Raw genomic sequence first — 16,233 nt, forward strand, 5'->3', positions numbered from 1 at the left:
AATATCCCTTATTAGATTTATAAAAAAATTTATTTGACAGCTTGATATTTGATAAGATCTTGTCTGAGTCTAATTGTCAGTATTGCTCAGTTACATGTTCAGACTTGCTCTCTGATTGTCCAACTTGCAAACTTTCTTTCCTACACAATAGCTCCATTGATTCTTGTTGTCATTCAGTCTGATTTGTAATGCAGCTGGAGGCGAATGACACCTTGCCTGAGTTTGATTTTTCAGCTTTCAGTTTGCATCATCATTTTAATGGAGTTATGTCCCCTTGATTTTTAGACCCACCCTCTTTTGTTTCCATGCAATAATTCCTTTAATCATTGTTCGATTTCAAGAACATTTTCTCTGCAGTTCTTTTTTTAATATAACTTAAGTAGACTGGATTATTAGCTTTCTGTATCATTGTGAAGTTTGACAGATTTGATTATCAGTTTTCTGTCATTTAGAAGGTTGTTTGACAGATTGGATCATCTTTCTGTATCATTTGAAAGGTTGTTTGACAGATTGGATCATCAGCTTTCTGTATCAAGATTGGATCTTCAGTTTTCTCTGTCATTTAGGAGGTTGTTTGACAGATTGGATCATCTTTCTGTATCATTCAGAAGTTTGTTTGACAGATTGGATCAGCATTCTGTGTCATTTGAAAGGTTGTTTGATAGATTGGAACAATCATCAGCTTTCCATGTCATTTAGAAGTTTGCTTGACAGATTGAATCTTTAGCATTCTGTGTAATTTAGAAGGTTGTTTGACAGATTGAATCTTTAGCATTCTGTGTAATTTAGAAGGTTGTTTGACAGATTGAATCTTTAGCATTCTGTGTAATTTAGAAGGTTGTTTGACAGATTGAATCTTTAGCATTCTGTGTTGTTTGACCTACATAGCACAATAAATATCTTAATCATGTTTTTATTTCAAGCATAATTTGCTGCATTGTATTGATGAAAGCCCCTAGGTTTGAGTGTCAATATTTTTGTGGTCAATAGGCCTTCCTTTAGCAATGTACCTTAAAATAAATGAGTGTCAGTATTTTTTGTGGTCAATAGGTCTTCCTTTAGCAATGTACCTTAACATAAATGAGTGTCAGTATTTTTTGTGGTCAATAGGTCTTCCTTTAGCAATGTACCTTAACATACATGAGTGTCAGTATTTTTTGGGGTCAATAGGTCTTCCTTTAGCAATGTACCTTAAAATAAATGAGTGTCAGTATTTTTTGTGGTCAATAGATCTTCCTTTAGAAATGTACCTTAACATACATGAGTGTCAGTATTTTTTGTGGTCAATAGGTCTTCCTTTAGAAATGTACCTTAACATAAATGAGTGTTAGTGTTTTTTGTGGTCAATAGGTCTTCCTTTAGAAATGTGCCTTAACATAAATGAGTGTCAGTATTTTTTGTGATCAGTAGATCTTTCTTTAGAAAGTACCTTAATGAGTTCCAGGACCTTCTTATTTTTTTTCAAACCATTAGTATGAAATTAGTATGAAATGTATTACTTATTAGTATGAAATGTTTATGAAAAAAAAAACACATCAAAAGAAATAAGACCCAAAAACTAGCATACACCAAGAAGAAGAAACCTATGTTCACTTCAGTTTTTACTAGTGATTGACAGGAGATTCTGACCAGAATATAATTTATGAACCATATAATGTCAGTTTATACTTCTGACCATCAGGATGATTTTTTATTTTTTTGGGGCACCAGACAGATGCTTCCCCTCCTACTTAGCCAAAGCATTATAAAAGGTTTATGTGTATTTGTTACCCCCAAAGGTGTGTTGTTTGTGTTGTTATTTTTTGAAATTTTGGAAAGTTGCTTCGTTAGAAATTTTGATTGGGGTATTTCTAAGTTCCTTAGTGTATCTACAAGGTTGTTAATCTGAAAGTGGTTTCTATTACCCTTTTGGAATTCCTTCCCTTTTTATTTGTCGACCTTGCTAGGGTCGCCTATGTCCTGTGTTTGCTATGTGTATGTGCTATATGTCTGTGGTTGCTATATTGTGTTTCCGTGTAGGGACAGCAGTTATTCCAGATTGAGTAATGATGATTATGAACTATAATGTCAGTTTATACTAATGATTGCTAGGATGATGATGAACTTATAATGTTAGTTTATACTAGTGATTGCTAGGATCATTATGAACTGTATAATGTCAGTTTATACTAGTGATTTTTAGGATTATTATGAACTGATAATGTTAGTTTATACTAGTGATTTTTAGGATCATTATGAACTGATAATGTCAGTTTATACAAGTGATTGTTAGGATCATTATGAACTGTATAAAGTCAGTTTATACAAGTGATTTTTAGGATCATTATGAACTGATAATGTCAGTTTATACAAGTGATTGCTAGGATCATTATGAACTGTATAAAGTCAGTTTATACAAGTGATTTTTAGGATCATTATGAACTGATAATGTCAGTTTATACTAGTGATTGCTAGGATCATTATGAACTGTATAAAGTCAGTTTATACAAGTGATTGCTAGGATCATTATGAACTGATAATGTCAGTTTATACAAGTGATTGTTAGGATCATTATGAACTTATAATGTTAGTTTATACCAGTGATTGCTAGGATCATTATGAACTGTATAATGTTAGTTTATACAAGTGATTTTTGGGATCATTATGATTTGTATAATGGCAGTTTATACAAGTGATTGTTAGGATCATTATGATTTGTATAATGTCAGTTTATACAAGTGATTTTTAGGATCATTATGAACTGTATAATGTCAGTTTATACAAGTGATCATCAGGATGATTCAGACCTTTATTTCCGACCTATGAACTGTATTATGTGAAGAAAAGAAAGAAAAATGGTTGATTTAAGTGCTGCATAATTTTGTTTGTGTTATTTTCCAGGGAGGAAATTCAACTGGCCACAGCCCTTTATGAGCCACCTGTCAGCTACAACACTCGTATGAGCTTTGATCTACACAGAATTGTGGAGGACCAGGTAAGTCACCATGGACATGATCTTCAGCAAGGTCATATGGTATACAAAATGGTCATGTGACTGTAGGTTTAAAACTGCTTTGGTGAGATATTATGTACTTCTGAGAAAATGACAGGTGTATGTTGACATTGTTTGCATTTGGGACATATGTCTATACTACTTTCATGTACCTTGGATGAAATTTCTTTACAGGATACACCAAGGACATGAAAAAAGACTAATGTTTTACCCCTCACATGAAAACAGACATGTTATATCACTCTCATGAAAACAGACATGTTTTACCACTCACATGAAAACAGACATGTTATACCACTCACGTGTAAACAGACTAATGTTTTACCACTCACATGAAAACAGACTAATGTTTTACCACTCACATGAAAACAGACGTGTTATACCACTCACATGTAAACAGACTAATGTTTTACCACTCACATGAAAACAGGCATGTTTTACCACTCACATGTAAACAGACTAATGTTTTACCACTCACATGAAAACAGACTAATGTTTTACCACTCACATGAAAACAGACATGTTATACCACTCACATGAAAACAGACATGTTTTACCACTCACATGAAAACAGACATGTTATACCACTCACATGTAAACAGACTAATGTTTTACCACTCACATGAAAACAGACTAATGTTTTAGCACTCACATGAAAACAGACATGTTAACCACTCACATGAAAACAGACTAATGTTTTACCATTCAGATGAAAACAGTCTAATGTTATACCACTCACATGAAAACAGACTAATGTTTTACCATTCACATGAAAACAGACTAATGTTTTACCACTCACATGAAAACAGACTAATGTTTTACCACTCACATGAAAACAGACTAATGTTATACCTAGCACGTAAAAACAGACTACAGTTACACCTAGTACATGAAAACAGGCTAAAGTTTACATAGCACAAGCAAACAGGCTAAAATTATATGTAGCACTTGAAATCAGGCTAAAGTTACATATAAATTTTCATTTTTGACTGAGTAAAGATTAGTTCTACCAACCTCACAAGCTTTTGACAGCTTATACTTAAAATTGGAATCATAGTCAAGAAGACTAATTTCTGTATCTTCATTAGAAAGACGTTTCTCTCTTAACAACTTCAATCCTAAAGATTCTTGAACTGATTCCCTAACAGCAAGCTACAGTAAATGAACACCTTCATCCCAGTCTTTTCTGGTATCAAAATAACATGACTGAATCATAATTTTCAAAGTTTAATGAAATCTTTCTAAAGCCCCTTGACTTCATGGTGATAGGCAGAAGACTTAAATTGCAGAATGCTTAATTCATGCATATCTTGCTGGAAAATTCCAGATATAAAATCTGACCACCAATAAATTTGACAGATTTGGGGAGGACAAATTGTGTAAAAAAATTTCTCAAATCTGGTTTTAGTTTTAATATTCCTCAAAGGCATTGCCTCTATAAATCTTGTGGAGACACACATTACTGTCAACAAGTATTGGTTACCTGACTTGGTCTTAGGTAAGGGACTGACACAGTATACCATTATTCTGCTAAATGGTTCATCAAATGCAGGAATATGTTACAGAGAGCCTTAGTTCTCTTCTGTGTTTTTCTACTGTTTGAAAGTGTGACAAGACTTACAGTATTTTCAAACATTACTTTTAATTTTTAGCAAGTAAAAATGATTCAGGATCTTGTAATAAGTCTTATTGACCCCTAAATGACCAGTCTAAGGAGTTTCAAGGGCTAGACTAAGAATTTCCTGTCTATGCAACTTAAGAACAACAATTTGATAGCTCACTGACCACTCATTACCAACAGGTACCTCGGGTGGTTTCCATTTTCTCATAAAGACTCCATTTTTACCAATATAACTAGTAGACACTTCTTTGGCTTCAGTTTCGCTAATAGCCCTCTGAAATAGCAGGAGATCTCAGGAAGAGAGAAGGATTTCTGATCAGTCTAAATGAAAATCTTGATTCCTAAATTTTTTGCCAGATTGAGATTTGGAAGTGCTTATATGAAACTGAAATGGCTTTTTACCAATACACTGCTGAGTGGAAGATTAACTAAAAAAAATACTTTGTGAGTCAAGTAATAATCATCAGCTGTACGAGCTCTTCAAGTAATATTAGTTGTCTGAGGTTATTGTAGTCTTGACCAAACATCTTGACTGAGCACCACCTATTGATGTTTTTTCTCTTGCAAATTCGATATGGTCTGTCCAGTTTCTTTTTTTACAGTTCCTAAACATTTGTTGATATGCCTCAGATACCAACTCATAACCCTTCAAAATACATTCATTAACTACATCATAATCAGCACTTTGTTGTACTGACACAGAAGTGTTGGTTTCGTGAGCTTTGCCAAAAAGTACACATTATAATAATAGATTCCAATGCCCTCTTAGCTATTTCAAATTTTCAGCAATTTTATCAAAATGAGGAAATTATTTATCTACTTCTTTTTCTTTAAAAGGGAGTACTAACTGATGCTTTTGGCAACATCAAAAACTGAACTTGTGTGTAAAGGTGGGTGGAGTGTTTTCCACCTGCAAGCTCTAATTCTTTTAATCTAAATTGAAATTCCCTTTCTTTATTTCATTTTCTCTTTCATCTGTATTTTCCTTATCTTTTTTTCTCTATGCATTTGTATTAGCCTATCTTCTCTTTTGCTTTTTCTCTCTCTTTCCTCTTTCTGTAATTGTAATTCTTTCTTCTTTTTGTAGCTGGATTTGTCTTTCTCTGTTTCCTCTTTCTGCAACTGCATTTGTCTCTCTTTCCACTTTTTCCAACTGCATTTATCTCTTCTCTTTCTTTCTGAAATTGAAGTTTTCTTAACTTCATTTCCATCTTGTGTTTTAATTTTAATTCTATTACTTTCATCTCAGAGCCAGGTAGAGACGTACTAATCAAACAAAACACTTTTATCTAAAAACTTATTTTCCACCAGATATTTGACCAAATACTTATTATTTCTTGCTTCATTAAAGAAACTTTTGCCTTAGAGAGATCATATTGTCAACCTGGAGTAGTTTATCCTTTTTAAGTATTGTAATCTTTCCTTTGTAGGATTTAAAGTTCTCTGCCTTAGATAACATAGTGAAAGCTTGTTGGGTTCACTACATGTATAGAGTTCTCAAATATATCAAATAAAAATACCTGGGACTTAGAAAATTGTTAAACAATGTGAATTTAAATTTCAAACATGAAATTTTCTGACATATTTTAAAGAACTTTATATCTTTTGGACAGGCACCCAATTTTCTGCTATGACCCTATGGTCTTAAACTAAGCAACAGAAAAGTGCAAAAACCAACAAGTTGTGTAACATTCAACAAATACTTTATTTTCCTTGAATATAAAGTGAAAATTTAAAAAGAACTTACAGCATTGTGAATTAAATCCCAAATAGTCATAACAGCTCTTTCACAAGTCCAAATTTATGAAGTTCCAATTGAATTCCAGTAGTATTCCAGATAAGTTCCAATATTGAATGTGTTGATGTACCTGTAGTCTTGAATATGATAATGTGCCAGTAGCCTGAAGTGTTATGAGGTACTGACAGTCTTTTGATATATCACAATAATATAGTCCCAAAATGTCCTCCTCTGAATTCACTATAATTCCAAATTAATATTACTGGCCATAAATATTACTGATGAACACTTTTTATTTACAGTGAATATTAACTCGAATAACAAATTCTACCCAAATTAAAAACTGGACACAAATTTAAAACTGATTTTGCTTTAAGATATTATGGCAAGATAACTAAGTAACATTATAGAAAATGCTAAGACACAAATATAGAACAAGGATGAGGGTCACAAGTTGATATCTAGAACATTCTGAGCTGTCAACAAGATAAGGTCTATTAATAATATTATAATAATGAACATGGCAAACATTAGAGGCAAGAGGTATTTCAGTGGGGGAATATCAATGTCATAGAATCAGATTAAGATAAACATATTTATGACAATGATAATGATTCTAATATTTAATCAATACTCAGAGAGAAATATTAGCTATGTATTATGTTGTTTACAAAAATAAATGTCCCTGGTAAGGTAAACAGAACTTGATTTTGGACAAGGTCAGTACAAAATACAAATGTATATAACAAATAAGCATTAAGTAAGCCAACAAATAATACAAATTAAATATACAAAACAAGAATCACAAATAAAGTTTACAAAAACTAATAGATATGCACAACAGCACTAAACTTAAGATCCAGATATACCTGCAATACCTTTCAGCCAAGAACTTTCCAATATACACAAGTGGAAGAATATGGTCAACTATAGTTACAGTCCTGGCTATATGTCATCAGCAGTCAAAATATTTCCTAGTCATACCATATAGGAAAAGAAAGAAATCAGTAAATTACAGCTGCAGGCAAACCAGATTTTAAAAAAAGTTTAGCATATTTGCCACTTGTAGCATCCATATGTATATAAAGGCTATGCATTTATAACTGCAAATTTAACAGGTATGATTTATACATTTGTCTGTTAGTACTTATTTATCCACAAGTAAAGACCACCTGATCATAAAGACTGCCTTCTTCAGGTCCCCTGAATGGTCAATCTACAAGTTTTAGCTGTATTTGCAGGTCCCCTGAATGGTCCCTTTACAAGGTTTGGCTGTATTTGCACATCCCCTGAATGGTTCCTTTACAAGGTTTGGCTGTATTTGCAGGTCCCCTGATTGGTGACTTACAAGATTCATATTTACATTTCCCCAAAATAGTTCCTTTACAAGATTTTACTGTGTCTGCAGGTCATCTGGATGGTCACTATACAAGATTTGACTGTTTTATGTTGATGTTCTAATAAGTCTAACACTGCCCTCTCACTGACCCATTTTTGGCATTATGTGGTCTTTCTGCAGACAGGAATGGCGTAGGGCATGGACAAAATCACTGACTTTGAATGTAGTCTTCCAGAAGGCAGAAACTCTAGAATCTGGACAGAATCACTGACCTTGTATGGGTAATCACTTGCTTATGACCAAATAAGGTATCGAACATGAAACTACTCATGTAAATCTGTCAATCTGGATTTATTGGGAAAATTGTAAAGATATTATTTGTTATTATTTCTTACAGTGGAGAAAAGAACTTCAGGCAGAACTGGATAGGCAGGAAGTGGAGAGAAAGAAAGACCTGGAGAGGCAACAGAAAGAATTTGAGGAGTTGGAAACACAGAATGCAGATAATAAAGCAAACAAATTTCAGAAGTCAAAGAGAGAAGAAAAGAAATGATAGACTGATTAGAAATCAGATTGTATGTTTTACATAATTAAACTAGAATAGAAGAAAGAATACCAGCACATGATGCCACAGTGGAAAAAGCAATATGTGATGAATTCATCTTGGGTTAACATACACAGAAACAAGAATCAGTTTAGTTTGTATGTTTGTATTAATGCTAGTTTAGTGGTTTGTACCTGAAGCTTTGTGTGTTTCAAAAAGCATAACAATATCTTCATCACCATTATTCTACGCAGTTTGTTATGCTTACAAATTTACGGACATGGACAAAGGCCTCAATGAAAAATTTTGAATATAGTGGTTCCTCTCTTTTAGGGCCACCCTTTCTGTAGCAGGAAAGTGTCCTTACAATAGGAGTGGCCTTTCTTGAGAGGATTACACAGATGGTAGCAATAATTACATACAAAATGTGAAAGACATATTGACATATAAAATATGAAAGATGTAATTTTAATATATAAATTTTTCATTGAAAAACCACAGGCATGTTATAGAATCAGAGTGTTAAAACTTATATTAATGTTATTATAAATAATTATGAATAATCAACAATCATGCTGCAAAATCACCTTGTCAATAAAAATTAGATACCAAATTCTAACAGTAAGAATCCTCATTCATTTATTCCTTTTCCTGTAGAATGTATAGCTGATGATGTTTATTTCACAGCAATGATCAAAAACGCTGATGATGTTTATTTCACAGCAATGATCAAAAACGCTGATGATGGTTAATTCACAGCAGTGATCAAAAACGCTGATGATGTTTATTTCACAGCAATGATCAAAAATGCTGATGATGTTTATTTCACAGCAATGATCAAAAACAATCTCCCTTTTTCATTGAGATTAATTGCTTTCACTTTTCCTTCACAAATAATAATGTCTGATAACATTTTGCACCTTTCATAACAACGTATTCCTTCAAAAGTGATTCCTACATACACAACAATCTATTCCTTCATGGGCAGTTTGTACTTACATGACAGTCTATTCCATCATGGACAGTTTGCACCAACACAACAGTCTATCCCTTTATGGACAATTTGTACTTGCACAACAGTCTATTCCTTCATGGACAATTTATACTTACACAATAGTCTATTCCTTTATATGCAATTTGTACTTACACAACAGTCTTTTCCTTCATAGACACTTTGCACTAACACAACAGTCTATTCCTTTGTGGGCAGTTTGTACTTACACAACAGGCTAATCCTTTAAGGGCAGTTTGTACGTACACAACAATCTATTCCATTATAGGCAGTTTTGTTCTTACACAACAGTCTGTTCCTTCATTGACAGTTTGTACTTACACAATTGTCTATTCCTTCATGGGAAATTTGTACTTACACAACAGTCTATTCTTTCATGGGAAGTAGTACTTACAACAACAATCTATTCCTTTATGGGCAGTTTTTACTTACACAACATTCTATTCCTTCATGGACAGTGTGTACTAACACAACAATCTATTCCTTCATGGGCTGTTGGTACTGACAAAACAGTCTATTCCTTTATGGACAGTTTGTACTTACAAAACAGTCTATTCCTTCGTGGGAAGTATGTACTTACACAACAACTTATTCCTTCTTGGACTCTTTGCACCTACACAACATGCTATTCCTTAATGGACAGTTTGTACTTACACAACAGTCTGTTCCTTCATTGACAGTTTGTACTTAAACAATTGTCTATTCCTTCATGGCAAATTTGTATTTACACAATTGTCTATTTCTTCATGGCAAATTTGTACTTACACAACAGTCTATTCCTTCATGGACAGTGTGCACTAACACCACAGTCTATACCTTTATGAGCAATTTGTACTGACACAAGAGTCTATTCCTTCATGGACAGTGTGCACTAACACCACAGTCTATACCTTTATGAGCAATTTGTACTGACACAAGAGTCTATTCCTTCGTAGGCAATTTGTACTGACACAAGAGTCTATTCCTTCATAGGCTATTTGTACTGACACGAGTCTATTCCTTCATAGGCAATTTGTACTGACACAAGAGTCTATTCCTTCATAGGCTATTTGTACTAACACAACCGTCTATCCCTTCATAGGCTATTTGTACTAACACAACCGTCTATTCCTTCATAGGCTATTTGTACTAACACAACCGTCTATTCCTTCATAGGCTATTTGTACTAACACAACCGTCTATTCCTTCATAGGCTATTTATACTAACACAACTGTCTATTCCTTAATAGGCTATTTGTACTAACACAACCGTCTATTCCTTCATAGGCTATTTGTACTAACACAACCGTCTATTCCTTCATAGGCTATTTGTACTAACACAACCATCTATTCCTTCATAGGCTATTTGTACTAACACAACCGTCTATTCCTTCATAGGCTATTTGTACTAACACAACCGTCTATTCCTTCATAGGCTATTTGTACTTACAGATTAGTCTATACTTTGATGGGCTATTTGTACTTTCACAACAGTCTATTCCTTTATGGGCAGTGTGTACTTACACAACAGTCTATTCCTTTAGGGGCAATTTGTACTAGCACAGCAATCGATTCCTTTATTGGCAGTTTGTACATGAACAACAGTCTATTCCTTCATGGGAACTTTGAAATTACACAATAGTCTATTCCTTCATGGGAACTTTGAAATTACACAACAATCTATTCCTTCATGGACAGTTTCTACTAATATAACAGTCTATTCCTTCATGGACAGTTTGTCCTTACCCATCAGTCAATTCTTTCATGGGCATTTGTACTTACACAACAATCTTTTCCTACATGGACAGTTTGTACTAAACACAACCGTCTATTCCTATATGGACAGTTTGTCCTTACCCATCAGTCAATTCTTTCATGGGCATTTGTACTTACACAACAGTCAATTCTTTCATGGGCATTTGTACTTACACAACAATCTTTTCCTACATGGACAGTTTGTACTAAACACAACCGTCTATTCCTATATGGACAGTTTGTCCTTACCCATCAGTCAATTCTTTCATGGGCATTTGTACTTACACAACAGTCAATTCCTTCATGGACAGTTTGTACTAACACAACAGTCAATTCCTTCATGGACAGTTTGTACTAACACAACAGTCTATTCCTTCATGGACAGTTTGTACTAACACAACAGTCTATTTCTATATGGACAGTTTGACCTTACCCATCAGTCAATTCTTTCATGGGCATTTGTACTTACACAACAGTCAATTCTTTCATGGGCATTTGTACTTACACAACAGTCAATTCTTTCATGGGCATTTGTACTTACACAACAGTCAATTCTTTCATGGGCATTTGTACTAACACAACAGTCTATTCCTTCATGGACAGTTTGTACTAACACAACAGTCTATTTCTATATGGACAGTTTGACCTTACCCATCAGTCTATTCTTTCATGGGCATTTGTACTTACACAACAATCTATTCCTACACAGACAGTTTGTACTAACACAACCGTCTATTCCTTCATGGGCTATTTGTACTTCCACATTAGTCTATTCCTTGATGGGAAGTTTGTACTTACACAACAGTCTATTCCTTCATGGGCAATTTGTTCTTAGTGGGTGCTGACCAGTTATTATGTACTTTTGAAAGAGTAATGTATGTAAGGTGAAGCTGTTTGCATTTAAAACATGCACAATGGAGAGAATGTTGGCATACCTCTATGCTACATTAATGTAATGTGGATGATATTTCTTTGGATATTGTACTTTTGGAAATTGTACATGATCTAAGCACACTTCTAACTAAAATGACCGCTCCCTTGTGCTAAAGATTCAGCCTGAATTAGTCTAAAGTACACTATCCATAGTAGCTATTAAAATATAGAAAATGAATTTTGCCAGACTAGACAATACCAGCTTCTGAAAGTGCAATGAATGAATTACCAAATATATAAAACGTAAAAAAGAGTTATCAGCTCTTTTTTATACAATTTACCTATGAAGTTCAAGAAGTGAAAATGACCAAGTGGAGCTAGCACTTTTTTGAAAAATGCTCATCTGGAGTAAGGCCAAGTTGTATACTCTATAGTCCATATTATACCCATCAATCATACACCAAAATAAAGGGAATTAAAGGTTCTTTGAATTATACCTAAGATATACAAGGTCTTTTTTAAAAAGCCAGTATAACCAGTGAGGAAAACTGGGGAAAGTCTTTTTCTTTAAAATCCTAACCCTGTGCAAAATACGAAACTGTAGAGCACCACCATTATGTAATGGTACCTTTCAGGTACAATATTTAATGGTACCTTTCAAGTACAATATGTAATGGTACCTTTCAGGTATAGTTATACCTTTCAAGTACAATATTTAATGGTACCTTTCAAGTACATTATGTAATGGTACTTTTCAGGTACAATATTTAATGGTACCTTTCAAGTACAATATGTAATGGTACCTTTCAGGTATAATTATACCTTTCAAGTGCAATATTTAATGGTACCTTTCAAGTACATTATGTAATGGTACCTCTCAGGTATAATTATACCTTTTCAAGTGCATTATGTAATGGTACCTTTCAAGTACATTATGTAATGGTACCTTTCAGGTACAATATTTAATCTAGGAGAAAAAGCCATTTGTCTGGTACCTCTTAAGTACATTGTGTTATCAAGGAGAAAAAGTCAAGAATATCAACTTATCATTTTACTTTATGGAAACTGAAAGTCACACTAATATGAACAGTCATGCGCTTCTCAGCCGTTAGCTTTTGTCACCATGATAATGATGCTAATAATAACCAGTAATTATCAAGGTGACAAAACCTATGATCTAAGAGAACACACAGTAATTATCAAGGTGTCAAAACCTATGATCTAAGGGAATGCAGTAATTATCAAGGTGACAAGAACTATGATCTAAGGGAACACAGTAATTATTAGGGTGACAAAACCTATGAACTAAGGGAATACACAGTAATTATCAAGGTGTCAAAACCTATGATCTAAGGGAACACAGTAATAATCAAGGTGACAAAACCTATGATGTAAGAGAACACACAGCAGTTATCAAGGTCACAAAACATATGATCTAAGGGAACACAGTAATTATCAAAGTGACAAAAACTATGATCTAAGGGAACACAGTAAGTATCAATTTGACAAAACCTACGATCTAAGAGAACAAACAGTAATTATCAAGGTGACAATACCTATGATCTAAGGGAGCACAGTAATTATCAAGGTGAGAAAACCTACAATCAAAGGAAACATTATTATCAAGGTGACAAAACCTACTATTTAATGGAATGCACAGTAATTATCAAGGTGACAAAACATCATCTAAGGGAATTACACAATAATTATCAAGGTGACAATTGTTGTTGTTGTTGTTGTAGGGCTTAACGCCATTTTTCAGCACGCGATAGGCTATACATGGCGGCCAGTATTAATGGTGGAGGAAGAAACCGGGAAATCCCCAGAAAGAACCACTGACCCTCGAGAAGCTACTGGCAAGCTTTCTCACATATCCACATTGGCCGAATCCGAGACTCGAACCCACACAGACAGAGGTGAGATGGCAGTGATCCATAATGGAGAGCGCTTTAGACCACACGGCCACTCAGGGCCCCATCAAGGTGACAAAACCTACTATCTAATGGAATGCACAGTAATTATCAAGGTGACAAAACCTATCATCTAAGGGAATACACAATAATTATCAAGGTGAAAAAATTTACTATCTAATGGAATGCACAGTAATTATCAAGGTGACAAAACCTACTATCTAATGGAATGCACAGTAATTATCAAGGTGACAAAACCTATCATCTAAGGGAATACACAATAATTATCAAGGTGACAAAACCTACTCTCTAATTGAATGCACAGTAATTATCAAGGTGGCAAAACCTATGATCTAAGAGAACACAGTAATTATGAAGGTAACAACCTATAATCTAAGGGAACACAATAATTATCAAGGTGACAAACCTATCATGTAAGAGAATACAATAATAATCAAGGTGACAAAACCTACTATCTAATGGAATGCACAGTAATTATCAAGGTGGCAAAACCTATGATCTAAGAGAACACACAGTAAAACCTATCATCTAAGGGAACACAGTAATTATCAAGGTGACAAAACCTATCATGTAAGGGAATACACAATAATTATCAAGGTGACAAAACCTACTATCTAATGGAATGCACAATAATTATCAAGGTGGCAAAACCTATGATCTAAGAGAACACACAGTAATTATCAAGGTGACAAAACCTATCATCTAAGGGAACACAGTAATTATCAAGGTGACAAAACCTATCATCTAAGGGAATACACAATAATTATCAAGGTGACAAAACCTACTATCTAATGGAATGCACAATAATTATCAAGGTGGCAAAACCTATGATCTAAGGGAATACACAGTAATTATCAAGGTGACAAAACCTATGATCTAAGGGAACACAGTAGTAATAACAACCAGATTACTTCTTTGTATGGATAAATTTTAGGTACTTCATCAACATGTTGGAACAAAATGTCAGTTTTTGGAATTTAGAAATCAAGAAATATTTATGAGATATCTGTTTATAAACTTTATTATGTGACTACTCATGACAGGTAAATTTCACACCATTTGCACAGGCTACTGGCCTTGTTAGATGGCTAGCTCTCATATAGCATTAATTTTAACACAAATTCATATGTGTCAAGGGATTCTGGCACGATTCGGTTGGTGGTTTTGGTCAGGGGACATTCAAGAGAGAAACTGATATGCTGCCATCTTTTGATAATTTGCTTGGCTGATCAGAGTTCTTTTATACAGCTTCTTTCAAAAATGATATTAACCAGTAAAGTTCTACCATAGGAATGAACTGCATTAACCAGTAAGTGTATGCTGTAGGAATGAATGGCATTAACTGATACATTTATGCTGTTGGCAAAAATGGCATTAGCCAACAGGTTTCTACTGTAGGAAAGAATGGCATTGACTAGTAAGGTTCTACTGTAGGCAAGAATGGCATTGACCAGTAAGGTTCTACTGTAGGCAAGAATGGTATTGACCAGTAAGGTTCTACTGTAGGCAAGAATGGCATTGACCAGTAAGGTTCTACTGTAGGCAAAAATGTCATTGACTAATAAGGTTCTACTGTTGGCAGAAATGGCATTAACCTGTAAGGTTTTACTGTTGGTAAGAATGCCATTAACTTGTAAGGTTTCTACTGTAGGGAAGAATGGCTTTGACCAGTAAGGTTTCTACTGTAGACAAGAATGGCATTGACCTGTAAGGTTCTACTGTATGAAAGAATGGCATTGACTAATAAGGTTTTACTGTAGACAAGAATGGCATTGACCAATAAGGTTCTACTGTAGGCAAGAATGGCATTGACCAGTAAGGTTCTACTGTAGGCAAGAATGGTATTGACCAGTAAGGTTCTACTGTAGGCAAGAATGGCATTGACCAGTAAGGTTCTACTGTAGGCAAAAATGTCATTGACTAATAAGGTTCTACTGTTGGCAGAAATGGCATTAACCTGTAAGGTTTTACTGTTGGTAAGAATGCCATTAACTTGTAAGGTTTCTACTGTAGGGAAGAATGGCTTTGACCAGTAAGGTTTCTACTGTAGACAAGAATGGCATTGACCTGTAAGGTTCTACTGTATGAAAGAATGGCATTGACTAATAAGGTTTTACTGTAGACAAGAATGGCATTGACCAATAAGGTTCTACTGTAGGCAAGAATGGCATTAACCAATAAGGTTCAACTGTAGGCAAAAATGGCATTGACCAATAAGGTTCAACTGTAGGCACTAATGGCATTGACTTGTAAGGTTCTACTGTAGACAAGAATGGCATTGACCAATAAGGTTCTACTGTTGGCAAGAATGGTATTGACCAATAAGGTTCAACTGTAGGCACTAATGGCATTGACTTGTAAGGTTCTACTGTAGACAAGAATGACATTGACCAATAAGGTTCTACCACAGGCAAGAATGGCATTGACCAATAAGGTTTGACTGTAGACA

General features: G+C 34.3%; 1 protein-coding gene across 3 annotated transcripts in view; it reads left to right on the plus strand.

Moving 5' to 3' along the window:
• LOC149796275 (uncharacterized) overlaps positions 1–8,853 on the plus strand; it is a 67,663-nt gene extending 58,810 nt beyond the window's left edge. For all 3 annotated transcript variants that reach the window (XM_089960910.1, XM_089960911.1, XM_089960912.1), the window contains 2 exons: positions 2,881–2,974; positions 8,088–8,853. In XM_089960910.1, coding sequence (XP_089817036.1) covers positions 2,881–2,974; positions 8,088–8,243 — 250 coding nt within the window. In that variant the 3' untranslated portion in view covers positions 8,244–8,853. The remainder of the gene's footprint in view (positions 1–2,880; positions 2,975–8,087) is intronic.
• The last annotated feature ends 7,380 nt before the right edge of the window (positions 8,854–16,233 follow it).

Source organism: Sinohyriopsis cumingii, chromosome 6, assembly GCF_028554795.1.
Source record: "Sinohyriopsis cumingii isolate HCF-2022 chromosome 6, ASM2855479v2, whole genome shotgun sequence".
In the NCBI taxonomy this organism is placed as follows: Eukaryota; Metazoa; Mollusca; class Bivalvia; order Unionida; family Unionidae; genus Sinohyriopsis; species Sinohyriopsis cumingii.